General features: G+C 37.5%; 1 protein-coding gene across 1 annotated transcript in view; it reads left to right on the top strand.

Annotated features, from left to right (window-relative positions):
- The window catches only part of NRCAM (neuronal cell adhesion molecule), a 322,984-nt gene that overhangs the window by 287,288 nt on the left and 19,361 nt on the right, over positions 1–16,335 (top strand). The window contains exons 27-30 of the mRNA XM_053926256.2: positions 4,520–4,636; positions 5,830–5,982; positions 11,800–11,931; positions 12,513–12,591. Coding sequence (XP_053782231.1) covers positions 4,520–4,636; positions 5,830–5,982; positions 11,800–11,931; positions 12,513–12,591 — 481 coding nt within the window. The remainder of the gene's footprint in view (positions 1–4,519; positions 4,637–5,829; positions 5,983–11,799; positions 11,932–12,512; positions 12,592–16,335) is intronic.

Below are 16,335 nucleotides of genomic sequence, written 5' to 3'. Positions count from 1 at the left end.
TTTGACAGATTAAATGAGTACAAATAGGAAAGATCATGAAGAATAAGTGCTTTGTCCTAAATTATTCAAATCTTGTGAGCTTAGGCCCGATATATACCTTTTATTTTTTTAGAAAGCTGCTTATAGTCAGAGTCGTGGTAAATTATTAAATGTAAATTAGATTAGATTTTGGAGTCATTGACTAAGAACTGCAGCCATTTTCAGTAATCTTAATATGTTATATATGTGTTTTTTAGACATGAACAAAGTTGTAAAAGTTCAGTTTCCACAATATTGTAGAAAGATGTAAACCTCTCCTTTATATGTGTTCTTCTTTCCTGAGGTAATTAGGTGTCAATTAAAACCGTTGGTTATCTTACGATAATTTACTGCCATGCTCCCCTCCTCGCCTTTCACTGGAGCTCTCGGAGAAGGCCTGCCTCCTCCCGGTGCGGTGGGCACCCCCTGCTGCTCCGCCTGCGTCAGGGCAGAGCAGCTGTGCTGCAGCGGGGCCTGCGAAGTGCGGCTGTTTTTTATTGACTTGTCGTGTTAGTGGACATGCAATCCACTGGGGGGAAAAGCCACCTGCCTAGTTTAGCATATTAAAACTAACTAAAATAAATTATTACTAAAATAATTTAGGTGTTACCATTTAGTGTTACTAAATTGAATTATGAATTTCTTATGATTATACAAACAAGTAAAAATGGAGTGCAAGAAGGTTCTGGAAGCCCCCAGCGTTGAAATCTGATGGATCTCAGATAAGAAGAGAAATAGCATTTAAATTTCAAAAGAAAACTAAGTCTCTCCTTACTTTCTATATTGTTTCTCTTAATAGTGCTCCAATAAATAAACATTGTTTGCATAAAGCAATGGCATTTTACTGATAAGACTTTAAGCTGCTCAAAAAGAATTTGTTATCCTGGGTTTTCCTCCCTTAAAAATATTTTTTTCAATGTAAGAATAAATTTTATCTTCTCCATTTTTCTTCTCCAGATGGAGTTTAGCCACTCCCTCACAGAGGAGAAGAATAAAAGTGCACCATGATCCTTCCAAATTTTAACATTTTTATATTTCTTTTATATATTAATTTAAAACGTGAAAGAGAATAAAGGAGAGAGAAGTCATTGAGAGAAAGCATGTGCGATGGCCTTAGCTATAGAAGCACCAGCCTCTAGTGAATTGAATTAACTTCTGATTGAAGAGATGCATCTAACTTTACATTTTTTAAAATTTTCCTACAGATTATAAGAGATGTTAATGAAACCCAAACTTACAAAAGATACACTTACAAAATGCATACTTACAAAAGAATTATTTAAACCACAAAGAAGCCAGGATACCGTATTTTTTGGACCATAAGATACACGTAGGTTTTAGAGGAGGAAAATAGGAAAAAAAAATTTTGAAGCAAAAAATGTGGTAAAATATTTAATAACATAAATAACCCCCTCCCCAGTGAGCCAGGTAGGCTACATTCGGACTATAAGACACACCCCCATTTTCCTCCCAAATTTGGGGGGGGTGCATCTTATACTCTGAAAAATATGGTAATTCAATTTGCTGTATCGTGCCTGCTTTCCCTTTTCCTTAACAAACACTCTCCCCAATTTGATCGTGGAAATATCCTTATCTTCTGGAGTCGCTCATTTTGATCTAAGTCCTTATTTGTTTTCAGTATCTCCGTAAGAATTGTAGTTGCTTGGCTGCATTTGTTCAATTTCTGTGTCCCTTTAAATAGTTTTATGTCTGGAACTCTAGGAAATATACTGTGAAGGCATCTATAAAAATGACCCAAAACACGCTAATAGCCGATTTGAGTTAAGATCTCAGTACTGCTGATGCATGGACACTGCTTCATCCATAGCTTGTACTTTCTCACCCTTGAGACCAGACTTCAGAACACTTTTGTAAAGTGACTAGTTAGGGCACAGAAATACGGAGAAACTAAGTGGCAAGTCAGAATCTGAACCTGTTTCCTGACCTAATTAGCAGCTGAGTATTAACTAAGAGGAGGGCGCTGAGGAACTGGTGACAAATCCTGTCTGCAGTCAGACTCTCATTATATAACATGTCAGAGTCGGTCCCATCGCTACCAGTGAGGTCAAGAAACAGGAAAAGCTAGAGAACCAGTAAATTAAAATGAGGTTTAAAGTTCACAACTTTGTTTGGCCTGAACAACAAAAATAAACTACATAGAAGGTTCAGTCAAGTTCAACAGCTAATTTCTATGTAGCACGTAAAGTTGCAACAGCCTTTTGTAAGATACCGTGTGAGATCTAGATGGTGAAACACACCCTGCCTTTGATATGTTTAACACCTGTCAACTAAGACCAATGTATGAAAGGTAAAAATAGATGCCAAACTACTTATGTGAACAAAATCTTATGTAAGCACAGAAGAGTGAATCATTTGTTTTGCTAAGCATGATCAGGAAAATCTTCAAAAAGAAAGCAATAATGGACTAGGCCTTGAGACAAGAATTTTGGCAGATGAGTTGGGGTTGAGGTGTATAAATTCTTGGTAGGGTAAGAAAAAGCATGGGGTTTGAAAATCCACAGAACATTTGGGTTATATCCAAAAGTCCAGTTTAGCAGAAATATAGAGTGCATGGAAAAGAGAACCTGAGATGTGACTGAAGAGGTAGGTGAGGCCAGAATGACCCTTAACGGCCATGCATGCCTTGCTAAGGAATTTAGGTTTACCTGTCAACAGCGGTAAGTCATTTCCATGCTTTATATAGAAACGACAGAATCAGATATGTTGTTTCAAGGTGAAAATGTAGGTAACTGCACTGGCAGGATCTACAAACAAAGACACAGTAAGCAGACTAGAGGCGGACTCCTGAGAAAGTCCAGCTGAGAGATGGCCCTGGCTGGTCCCAGCAAACTGTCCGCACATCACAGGTGCTCAGTATTTGTTTAGTAAGCAAGTGGATGAGTGGGGAGTCAAAGCAAGGAGAGTTGGAATTCTCTGGTAAAAGGGGCCAAACAGCATCACCTCAGAACACTGCAATGTCTTCTCAGGGTGTCTTTAAGAATAAGCTACATGCTGTCCTGTTGACAGTGTTTCACTATGGTCCTGCCCTGAACATCTTCCGTGGTCACGCCAGACTATACATCACTCAGTTCCATGATTCCAAACTCTTTTAAAGAAAATAAATGTTTTGCCTGGGTTCTCTGCCACTGATGTTTTTACACACATGTTTGTATTTACTGTCTCTGTTTATTGATCATATTCCTATCATTATCTATTTCTTTAGTGCAAAATCAGTTAGGTCCACAGAAGAACTCTACATGATTCAATAATTTTTTCTCTGTTTCCTACCCTTAACATGGAGGGGCACACAATATACAAGTGATGTTACATCTCAGAGGTCAAGTGCCTTATTTAATTTCTTAATATACTTGTCTTTTTTATCCAAAAAAATGTCATTTCATTACATTTTAGATTTAGTAGAGGTCTTTCACTTCTAAATTATATAACATAATTTGAAATTGAATTTTAGAGTCTGAGTAAATCTTCTGATTGATTTACTATCCTAGGATGTTTCCTCTGGGGGAATAAATTGATCTTACCAGCGTTAACTACCCAAGCAATGTATCTGTAAATGTGTCATTTTAGTGTAGGCAGTTGCAGTGGGCTGACACAATTGTCAGACCGTAGATGGCCAAATAGCATCTTTTATAACCATAGGTGTCATCTTTATTTAGTAGCAAGTATATTTCATCATATTATCTCCATAATTTGGTATTTTAAGAAGCTACTTAGGTTTGACCATGGTTTTTTCAGAACATGATGTATAATGAGCACTTAAGTATAAAATTGTCCTGCTCTCTAGGGTGTGTCAAGTAAAATAGTTCTTTCATTTCTTCTTCCTTAACTTCTGACAAAAGCATATTTGATGTTTCTTTTGGGAGCTTTCCTTCCAGCTTATCCTAACCATCCAACATTCTCCAAAGCAGGTGTTCTTCACCTGGGCTCCCTGAACTCCCCAGAGGCAGATTCTTAAAGAAGTTTCTGACTCAAAACAGGTCAAAAGCCACTATTCTAAGGAGATTCTTTCCCACCCCAACACAAATTATTTGAAGACCCACACTGAGATGATAAATGGAATTGAAAAGTAGCCAGCTAGTGTTGGGTTTTACCTTGCATTCTGTGGCCTCTGCCACCAGGATTGCTCAGCAGTCCCAGACCTCACTGTCCATCAGTGAGTGAAGACTATGTTGTGTCCTAGGATGGCATCTAATGGACAAGAGTTCACAGTATGCAGGACCCATATAGTAGAAATCATAAAAGAATATCGTGCATCATTATTTCTGATTATTGATTTATTTCCTAATGCTGTAATTTAATAAATGAAAACCCTGTCTATAATGAAAGTGATGTATGAGTGAACCCTAAATTCTAACAGTAAATTGTAACTCAATTTTATTTGCACATTTTCAGAGTACTTAAATTATTTTATATTTGTGTGTATGGTGTTACGATTTGATTGTTTGTTTGTTTTCTTTTTCTATCGTATATTTATTTCAAACAGTAAATCCCAGGATCAACAAACTTACTGCCGCAGCTGCTGAGACCTATGCCAATATCAGTTGGGAATATGAGGGACGAGAGCATGTCAACTTTTATGTTGAATATGGTGTAGTTGGCAGTAAGAAACAACTTCATTGCCTGGTTTATTTTTAATTTGGGGGATACATTCAAAGAGATTAAAAACATTTTCAAGGATTTACTGTGGATCATCTTGAAAAATAACTCGATCCAATTAAATGAATCAGATTTATCTAAAAAAAGTTACAGTGAACCATCAACCTGTATATGTTACACATACCAAACAATCTTTTTTTGTTCCTGTTACTAAAAAGGGACATAATAAGTTCCACTGCATGTGTGATTTTCATATCACGGCACTTAAGACTGTTCTATAACCACAATGTGTAAACAGGAGCAACAATGAATAACTGCATTTGTAAGTACCACAGGAAAGAAAAAATAGTTTATTAAAATTGGACCTTGAAAGTACCATAGGAAAGAAAAAAAGTTTATTAAAATTGGATCTTGAAGTAATAAATCAAACTGACTTAGTCACTTTGCCATTACTACCCAAGAGAATTTTATCAGAAACTGTATAAAACTACCACTTTTATTTTGATGTTAAATGTATTCCAGAACCAGGCTCCCCACTTACACCCTGGCCACTGCTACCAGGACGTGGGGCAGCTCTAATTCTGAGCAGTTCATGAAAAACCAGTGCCCTCCCTAACACAGTGCGCTCTGCACATAAGCTGGGGGGCCAAGGAGCAATTGTAAGAAAATGTTGAACATAGTCCGACTTTCTGTGTAGGCTTTATCCAGGCAAATAAATATTTTTAGAAATAACATTCCTTTAGGAAAACCAATATGCCAGAAAGATTGAATCTGTAACTTGGATAAATTAGAAGGCATTTAGGTTTGCTAAAACTTGTGAATCTTAAAAACAATTCTTACCATAGTTGATTTAAACTATTTAATATATAACACTTCTTTTCATACACATTAATAGAAAAACTCAATATTTTTATACAGGAAAGTGCACATGAAAAAGCTTCCTTTGTATGAAAAAGAAAACTTAATACATGGTAATATATGCAATTAGGCAATCTGCATATCTAGTCAGTTTTTCTTTGAGGATATTTCTATGTAGTTTTGTATATTAATTGATTTATTTGGCTTGACCTAAAATGATATACCTAAGTATCCTAGATTTTGTCTTTAGCTTATAAAGATTTTTCCTTTCTTGAAGCATTACGTGACTTCCAGTCCCTTAAAATATTATAATTTGTTGTTTTTGCAAAATTTCCATAGGCAAAGAAGAATGGAGGAAAGAAATTGTAAATGGTTCTCGGAACTTCTTTGGGTTAAAGGGTCTAATACCAGGAACAGCATACAAAGTTCGAGTTGGTGCTGAGGGGGACTCTGGTTTTGTGAGTTCAGAGGATGTGTTTGAGACAGGCCCAGGTGAGGTGCACACCACGCCAGTTCTGGCTTATGCTCACAGGTGAAGCCACCGAGCACTCAGGTGGAGATGGGGGCCAGCGGTGCGGTTATGGATAGGGCTACGAATGGCTTTCTGTGGGGTCCAGCTGGGTTGGGAGTTGGGTTTTTAATTGTCTTTTGCTCTTTATATCAAATGAATTATAGAATTGAGTAAATAATTTTCTAATCACATTATTGCCAAAAAACATTTACAAAAACAGCTAAATAAGATCCTTTTTTTCATTTTTAAGTCATTTTATTTTCAATTATAGTTGACATACATTATTATATTAGTTTCAGGTGTACATCCCAGTGATTAGACATTACGTAACTTACTAAAAGATCATCCCATTAAATCAGTCTTAAATATGTGACTCCATACACAGCTTTGCAATAAAGGACAGCATTAAGCCGTGCTTTACACCCATGACTGTTCTGTAACAACCAATTTGTACTTTACCTTTTCCACCCCTCCCCCAGCCCCCTCCCACAGGGCAACCGTCAAATTAACTTCCATTAGTTAGGTAATTCAATTATTCACTTCATCTACATGTATTAACTTTCCCTCAGAGTTAGAATGGAATTTTTGAAACACTTTTGAAACTGAAATAACTCATTGATAAACTCACAATTTTTCACGTCAAAATGGACTATGACCCAGCAGAACCCTGCAGGTTGGTTATATAACTGATGTAAATATTGTTACATTTGTACAGAACGAGAAATTGCTCAAGCCATGTATTTCATTGTATCACAGCATGTTTGACTGCCTGTATATTGTTTTAGTTATTTGAACATTATCAAAACACGTAAGTAATAAAATCTCTAAAATAAAGAAAAATGTTCATATAAGAGTCAAAAATATTCACATTTACTCACAAAATGGAAAACAATCTGTTTAATTGAATTTAAAGAAGGGCTATTTGGTACACGTTCGCTTTGTGATTCATACACCCACATTATGTTCGGTCATTTCATGCGTTCTTGAGGAAATTTTGCATTTCCCATAGAACCTATAGGCAAATATTTTTTTGTCTTTCATTACCCAAGCATTATGATTTTAAAGTCATTGTTTATAACTTAATATACAATCAAGAATGACTTCTAAAAAGAAAGAAGCCAAAGGTAATACTAATTTACTAAACTATATTTTTAAGTATTTGTGAGCTAAAATCATAATGTATAAAGAAAATTTTTTTCTGTTATTCTCTTGTATTTTCATATCCATTTGTGTACAAAGTTCTAGGAAAATACTACATTAAACTTAAAAGAGGAATATCAATTGACACTATTACCAGGTGTTTGTTATTATCTATAACTTTTAATTTCAAAATACTAAAAGTTCAAGTAGATACTCTGTCCATTCATAGCCAGAACACTAGTAAAAATAACAACACTAGCATTTAATCAGCTCTAGTCCATACCAGGAGAATGGTATTCGTAGCTTTTCTCATTCAGTCCATACAACAATCCTATGAAGTGGGCAGTGTTAGTACCCACTTATACATCACATCAACGGTCTGCCTATCACCCAGCTAGAAGGTGGGAGAGCTGGGCTTAGAGGCTCAGCCTTCCAACACCACAGGAGAGGCTCTCACTACAACCCCCGTACAGGGCCACAAAGGCCACATGTGAGGGGAACAGGTGCTCTCAGAAATAACCACTTAGCCTTTCCAGATCTTACAAACCCAGTCCAGTGCACAGCCAGCTTGCACATCTAGCTAGAATTAGATTCCACCCTTAAAATCAGTGTGTGGCATTTTTTCTCCTTTTATACGACAGAAGGCAAACCCTTCAGAAAAAATTATTTTCTTCAGTGTTGCAATATCTACAAATGCAGCTGCAGCTGACAGTTCAAGGTGAGCCTCCATGGTGGGTGGGCCATTCTTGTGTGCCTGCAATGGAGAAATAGGACGAGGCTGCAACCAGTTATTGTTGCCTTTTAGTTATAAATGTAACTACTAAAAGGAACAAATATTGATTTAACCCTAGTGACCTTAGCGTGATTTATTACCCCCTAGGAACAAATCTGTGTTGTTAATCCCACTCCCTCGTTCTCCCATTTTCATTGCTGTGTCCTGTAGGGCCACGGGGCCAACCTCAGTGTGAAGGCACATCTTCCACTGCTCTTGCTTCTTCTCTCCTCCATGCCAGGTCCTGAGACTGAATGGCCGTGCTGGGCACGGAAGCGTGCCGTTCGGGCTAATTCTGTAACTCTCAATTAATGAGCTCCTCTGAGTTCTAATTTCAGCACCCGAGACTCAACTTTCATCAACGCTTGTTTCGTGAATCTTCTTAACATGACACCATCTCTGCATTTGATAATCTGAGTTTTTAAGATCTATTTCTTAATTTTTTCCTATGGCACAAGCTGAACACTAAATTAAAAACAGCTGTGGGAGGTGTCCTATGCTGTGCCTCTTACCCACACTCTTGTCAGGAGCCCCTCCTCCTCCTCTTCCTCTTCCTCATCTCTTTCTCTCAGCTACGCTGTCTCTTCTTCTCTCATATCACAAAGGATTCAAAACAGATTTGTATTCACTGAGGCCTGTCAGCTGCCTCCAAACTTTGGCCAAGGTAACTTTTCCCTTTCTATACATTTCTAACTACTTTAATGGAATAGGACATCTTTTTATTTATAATGGGTTCTTTGTAGCCATTTGTCTCACTGTCTCTTCCATGTTTATTTTATTTTCTAAGTACTCTGAGATTTTCCCTCAGTGGCCTACTACCCCAGAGCGCACATTATGCGTGAAACAAGAAGCAATGCCATAGCAGAAGTCTGTTGTTAAAACTAACTTCTAGGAAACAAAGCAAATCTCATCCCTCTGGCTTATTTTCTTTTTTCATATTCTTAATATTTGTCTATTTGTTTAATTTATGACTTTATGGATTACTTGAGTAATACATGATATAGTTTTATTATAAACTTTTTAGGTAAATTAAAAATCCTCTTTCTCTAGTCTACCCAATCCTGCTAATAACCCACCCATTAAAAACCAGATTCAAGCCCTGGCTGGTGTGGCTTAGTGGATTGAGCACCGAACTTCGAACCAAAAGGTTGCTGGATCAATTCTCATGCAGGGCACGTGCCAGAGTTGCAGGCCAAAGGCAACCACACACTGATGTTTCTCTCCCTCTCTCTCCCTCCCTTCCCCTCTCTCTAAAAATAGATAAAATCCTTTAAAAAATAAATTTTAAAAAAACAGATTCAATAAGAAACAGCCCACAGGCTTCATTCTGCATGAATGCATGTGTGTGTGATGCACGTGGTGGTCACAACCTAAGTTTGTGACATCATCTGTAGTTAACAAGGTCTTAGAGTGTCCTAGGAAGACTGGAAGCCTTTTATAGTCGTTCTGCACTTTGGATCCCTTATATGGATAGGAAGTCAACAGCAGTTATTTTAACTTACGTAATTCTTGTTTTACCACCTTCTGGTGCACTTGCGTGCGTATGAGTATGCATACACGTGTACCTGTTAGCATTCTGTGGCTGCCTAAACTTAAAATAATGGGGTAGTGAAATATTTAGCACTTTTTCTTTAGCTATAGAGGCAAATTCAAGGCCAATTTGGATGTTTCTTTGTGCAGTGTCAAAGAAACATTTCCACTTTTTGCATAGTTGCATACTAGCAAGCTGCCAGTGGGCAGTTCGATGTAGACGGTCGCCATCTTTATAAGACAATGTTTGTGATAGTTTTTGAGTATCTTATTGCATTTTCCCTTATCAGTGCATTTAATTAAAGGGGAAAATGTAAATGCAGATACCATTCATGACAAGGCTGTAAAAATCATTAAGCCGACCAAAAACTCTTTAACGTTAATCAAATGCTCAACAGACTTAACATCAGTTAGGTTTTGGTTCAGTTTTGAAGAAACACAGAAAAACCATGCGAGAATTGACAGAAATATATTGCCAAAGAGCGTGTAATGACGGACTTTTAAAATACTTTTACCTGTCTCAAAATAGAAAGTCCCTACAACATTTTATTCTCATAAGTAAAGACTCCTGCAGTTTTGATGTCCGGACATGTTTTCAGGAAAGCGTTATGACAGCAGGGTATAATGGCTACTACCGTGTACCCTGGAGTCGGGCAGACAGGGGTCAAATTCCAGCTGCTGGGCAAGTTCTTTACCCTCTCCAAGCATGGATTTATTCCTCATGCTTACCTCAAAGGATTGTTGTGAAGATTAAATGAGATTTTTTTCTCCCCGCACAGTGACTTGCAGATAGTAAGATTTCAAAATGTAAGCTCTCATTACGACTGTGTCATCATCATCATCATCATCATCATGGTTCCTGTGCGGACGGGGAGCACTGTCCATACTGGTGCTTCAGTTGTATCAAGTTATGATACAGCTCAAAACCCCTCTAACCAGTGAGGCACAAGGGGCTACTGGGGAAGGGCTACGGGCATTTGATTTGTATTCCCGATCATGTATTTTCACTTCTCATTTTATTTCTTTAACACACATCTACACATTTTGCACATTCATATTCACACTTGATTTTAAGCATTTCATTTTTCTCATATTTTGTATGGAGGAAAAAGAAAGCAATGAGGTGGCATTTTTGCACATACATCAGAACCTGAGACACATGTAGCTATGCTTATGCCTGTATCCAGAGATCTCATACACCTAACCCAACAACACTGAGTGTATTCAGAAGAATTTTAATCAAATTAAAAGCATGACAGAGGCATGCTTATTAATCAATAGAAGAAAACCTTTTATCTTAATTATCATGATTATGGTCAAAATAGAAAAATAAAGGCCTTTTTTAAAAAAAGCTTTATACCAATTTATTTGAACAAATCCTCATGGGCATGTCTGAATAGCCATTGATGCTGCACTTTGTCCCATTTGGTTACCACTTTTGAAAGCACTAGAAATGCCGATTATTCTATGTTTTTCTTAGGAGATTTGCAAACTGCCACTGGTTGAAAAAGAGATTTTACATTTATTGACTCAAACAGAATAGATGAAAGCTTAAAGAATATGTATACATGTGAATGAGTATTTTCTCTCTAAACTAGTCACTTACTCTAATAATGATGCCACTGATCAAGACATATTTCAAAGTCTTTAAAATGGAGAATAAGCAAAATTGAATATTGATCTTTTGAGGGTAAATTGAATTTTTCAGAAATTTGCAGAAGACATTCAGAACCAACTCTTGTAAATAAGATGAATAACAAAGGAGACGAATAACAAATCTAATATTTGGGGTGAAAATTGAGATATAAAATAATAAGGCTGGTTATCTTACGTGGATAGGTTTCTTACGTGAAAAGTTTTCTTTTTTAACAGATTTCCACAACATTTTGAAAAATGGCAGCATCATTGCAATGCTATGTTAGCCTCTAAAGTGGGTCCTTTGAAGGAAAAATACTCCATTAGATGTATACATTCTGTTCTGTTTAAAATTCAGTCTTATATTCTTACTATTGTACTTAATGAACAATTTATCTTATAAACAGTAAATTTGTTAATTGGTTTGGGACTCCGTTTCTACTGAGAATACATAGTTAAAATAACTGCGAACATGTTGTTCAGCAGGGTTTGTTGGCATTTAATGGTATTAGCATTCAAATTTCTTTGTGTAAATTGTTTTAATTAAGATTTTTCAAAGTTAAGTGTTTGTATATACCTGGTAGATAACTGACAGATTCCAATTTGGGGCCACACGTAAAATATATAAAAGTTTATTACTATGGCACTTTTTAGGCAAAAGCCAGCAGTTCTCGCCTCTCTGTTAGCCCGTTCCCACCAACACCATTCACTTGTTTTCCAGCAATGGCAAGCCGGCAGGTGGACATTGCAACTCAAGGCTGGTTCATTGGCCTAATGTGTGCTGTTGCTCTCCTTATCTTAATTTTGCTGATTGTTTGCTTCATCAGAAGAAACAAGGGTGGTAAATATCCAGGTGAGAAATAAAAATTAAAATTGCCTTATACTGCTGCATAATGATCCTTTAAAGTAATAAGAAACTGTGAAGGTACATCATGGAGATTGCAATAAGTGTATCTTCCCAGAGCCATAAGTTTGGACTCTGTTCAAACAACTTTTTGTCTTTTTTTATCTAATGGGAACTTAAACATTGTCAAGGATCAGAAGGCATTTGGGGGAAGTAAATGAATCTGTTCTTTGAAGATATTAGTGATTCTGCTCCCTTAGGCTGCAAGTAAGCCATAGGCACAGCTACAACCAAAAGACAGGGAGGGGGAAGGCACCTGAAGTCTTCCAGAGGAAATGATGCATGAACTGAGTCCTCATACCAGACCGTGATGTTTAACATTGCTTTCCTACAGAGTTAACGTTGTACAGCCCATCAGGTTGTGTAAAAGTGTTTTCTACTGCTGCGTTTTTCAGAGTGCACTCTTTAAAACTTCGAATAAGGAAGCACAGAATCAATAGATAAGAATGTATGGGGGGAAATAGGGATAACTGTGATTGAGCGACAATAAACAAAATTTTTTTAAAAGAATGTCATTTTGAAATTTTTAGTTAAAGAAAAGGAAGATGCCCATGCTGACCCTGAAATCCAGCCTATGAAGGAAGACGATGGCACTTTCGGAGAATACAGGTGAGCCTCTGCCGCGGCTCCAGCGCACCTTCCCTGCGCTGCACAGACGCTGCGCCCGCCTGCCTGCGCTAGGCTCCGGCCAGGAACAGGCTCTCCCTGGCATTTTGCATTTTCCTCAAATATTAGATTATAAACACTTCCCTCACAGTTCAAATAGTCAATCACTTTTCATTAAATAACAAATTTCCATTTTAGTCATAAGTTGAGAGGCAGAGTATCTTCCACTCTGAAATATTATAGAGGCCTTGTTGTATTGATCGTCCTAGCAAAACCAGGAAGTTACGGTAAGAGTTAAATCAACAATAAAGACCCTACAAACCTTCATTGTAGCGAAAACTACACCTGTCATTTTCTAAACAGTGCTTTTAAAAACCAGTGTTACTTGCCCTGGCTGGTGTGACTCAGCTGATTGGAGAATTTTCCCGTAACCAAAAGGTCAGGGAAAATTCTCCAACCAACTGAGGGTCCCGGGTCAGGGTGCCTATGAAAAGGCAACCAATTGATTTCGATCTCTCTCTCTCCCTCTCTCCCTGCTCCCCCCACCCCCAGCTGCTTCCTCTACTTCTAAAAGCAATGAAAAAACAATATCCTCAGGTGAGGACAAAAAATAAAAGTAAAAAGCAAATTTAAAAAACAGTGTTAATCTTTTTAATCTTGGATTTGAAACTTGTGTTTCCAAAACGAATATCTATAATTCTCCCCACCAATCATAAAATGATGACTAGTGCATTTTAGAGGCTGTCAATTATTAAGAAATACCACAGCTCTGGAGGCAGCGTGATGACTCACATGGGCAGCATGAGTACTTTGATAAGACGATCGTGGCTTGGCTCCATCATTAAGGACAAATTTTAACATAACCTATGTGTAACATAGTTTAAAATAAAGGAAGGAAGGAAGATAGGAAGAAACTTTAAACAAAGGTATACTTGCCTAAGGGTTATAGGCCTTTTTAAAGAAAGATAAATGACTATTTTAAATATGATTTAAATATATATATTAATTCATTTAAAAGATTGGGAATTTGGTGTGCCAGAATACTTCTATTTATAAAATGCCTTTACACCTTACTTTTTCTTCTTGTAAGCTTCTTGATTACATAAAATATAATCTTTTAAATAGGCAATGAGCCCACTTTAGGCTTTTTTTTTTTGCCAGAAGAAAAGGCTTTTAGGTGAAATAAAATATTTCACTATTGTATTGTGATTTCCAGGTGACATTTGTAGATGTTTGTATTACTTTATACCTGTCTCTAGAGCTCATTTTTACTATTTTCATGTGAATATTCTGAGGGGAGAAGTAATGCCAAAGATAAGAGATAATTGAAATGATTGGGGGAAGAAACATGCTTTTGACAGGATTGGTTTTTATACCAGTTTTCATGCAGGTACCAGTGTTTTGCCTTTGTGTCTCTGCAAAGGCAAAACACCTGAACTTGCATATTCCAATCTCTTCAACAGAGATGACTATGATTTCTAAAACTTCTCAGAATTTCTATATCTTATGATATAGAAAAATGTCTAGTGAGGGTTGTCTTGATTTCAGATGTTGACTCTAGGGCTGAAAGTTTATGAAAACCTCCTGCAGCAACCCCCCCCAGTCCACCCAGAAGCTTCCATAGCACATTAGAGAGCCTGCAGAGGGCCACCGCTGAGGGCAGCTGCACCCTAAACTGGGCAAGGTGAAATCGTTGCTGATTTAATCCACTCTCTACATGTTTCTCCTGTAAAACCGGGGAGCTGATAATGACTAGAGTTCTTGCAGCTAAAATCCTGCACAGGATATGCAAACACTCGCTTATATACTGTGATGAAGCTAAATCTTTTACAGAACCTGAAAAACTATGTATCTGCATGAATCAAAAGTAGACCATTTCCCTTCATACATTCTTCACACGGTGATGGATTTCTGTTCAACCTTATTGTGCTTAAATGACTCTGGGAGTGTGTTGTTCATCTTCTGGCCATCAGCTGTCAGCTTGCTACTTACTGCAGGGGCGTGAAACCCTGCTCTGCTGCGCTGTGACTGTCTACGGATAACTGTGCTGCCTACCCCATTAAAACTAGCCTGAAATGAAGGCTGGAGGAATGTGAACTAGCTTGGAATCAAGAGACTATTAGTTTTACTGTCAACTCAGCCATTAACCTCGGTTTCTTTAGAATCACTTAATTTGTCTAAATCTCTATTTTTTTCATATATAAAATGATACAGTTGTTCAAGATTTAGATCTCTGAAGGTTTCTAGTTCTATGATTGCTGTGCTCCTCTATGGGCTATCTATAAGAACTTTTAATATGATTTTGGATTCTAGAGCAGTGCATAGCAAGTATTTGGTCTGGCCTCAATATCACTGAGCTTACATTTATTTGGTCATATTTCTTTGTCTTGGTGTTAATTCATATCTGATATGTTTGTGAAGTGTTTTCTTTTCCTAAGTATATTTTTTGATTATGCTATTACATTGTCCCATTTTTTTTCTCCCCTTTCTCCCCCTCCTCCCTGCAACCCCCACCCTCCAGCATTCCCCAGCCCTTAGTTCATGTCCATGGGTCATACATATAAGTTCTTTGCCTTCTCTATTCCGCATACTGTTCTTAACCTCCCCCTATCTATTTTGTACCTACCATTTATGTTTCTTATTCCCTGTACCTTTTCTCCCTCTCTCCCCCTCCCACTCCCCTGTTGATAACCCTTGATGTGATCTCCATTTCTGTGATTCTGTTCCTGTTCAAGTTGTTTGCTTACTTCGTTTTTGTTTTTGTTTTTCTTTAGGTTTGGTTGTTCATTGTGTGAGTTTGTTGTCATTTTACTGTTCTTAGTTTTGTTCTTCTTTTTCTTAAATAAGTCCCTTTAACATTTCATGTAATGAGGGGTTGGTGATGATGAACTCCTTTAACTTGACCTTATCTGGGAAGCACTTTACCTGCCCTTCCATTCTAAATGATAGCTTTGCTGGAGAGAGTAATCTTGGATGTAGGTCTTGCCTTTCATCCAAGGAGCTACATGGAATGACTTGGAATAGTTCTTTACAGCCCCTTCTTGCCTGCAAGGTTTCTTTTGAGAAATCAGGAGCTAGTCTTATGGGAACTCATTTGTAGGTAACTGTCGCCTTTTTTTCTTGCTACTTTTAAGATTCTCTCTTTATCTTTAATCTTGGGGAACTTAATTATGATGTGCCTTGATGTGTGCTTCCTTGGGTCCAATTTCCTTGGGACTCTCTGAGCTTCCTGGACTTTCTGGAAGTCTATTTCCTTTGCCAGATTAGGGAAGTTCTCCTTCATTATGTTTTCAAATAAGTTTTCAATTTCTTGCTCTTCCTCTTCTCTTTCTGGCACCCCTATGATTTGGATGTTGGAATGTTTGAAGTTGTCCCAGAGGTTCCTAAGCCTCTCCTCATTGTTTTGAGTTCTTGTTTCTTCATTCTGTTCTGGTTGAATGTTTATTTCTTCCTTCTGCTCCAAACCATTGATTTGAGTCCTGGTTTCCTTCCCTTCACTGTTGGTTCCCTGTACATTTTCCTTTACTTCACTTTTTATAGCTTTCGCTTTTTACTCTATTTTGTGACCACACTCAACCATTTCTGTGAGCATCCTGATTACCAGTGTTTTTAACTCCACATCTGATAGATTGGCTCTCTCTTCGTCACTTAGTTGTATTTTTACTGGAGCTTTGATCTGTTCTTTCATTTGGGCCATTTTTTTTTGTCTCGGTCGCCTGTTATGGGATTGTAAGGGATAGAGCCTTA

Source organism: Desmodus rotundus, chromosome 6 (genome assembly GCF_022682495.2).
Source record: "Desmodus rotundus isolate HL8 chromosome 6, HLdesRot8A.1, whole genome shotgun sequence".
NCBI classification, from domain to species: Eukaryota; Metazoa; Chordata; class Mammalia; order Chiroptera; family Phyllostomidae; genus Desmodus; species Desmodus rotundus.
This window is presented reverse-complemented; position numbering and strand designations above follow the sequence as displayed.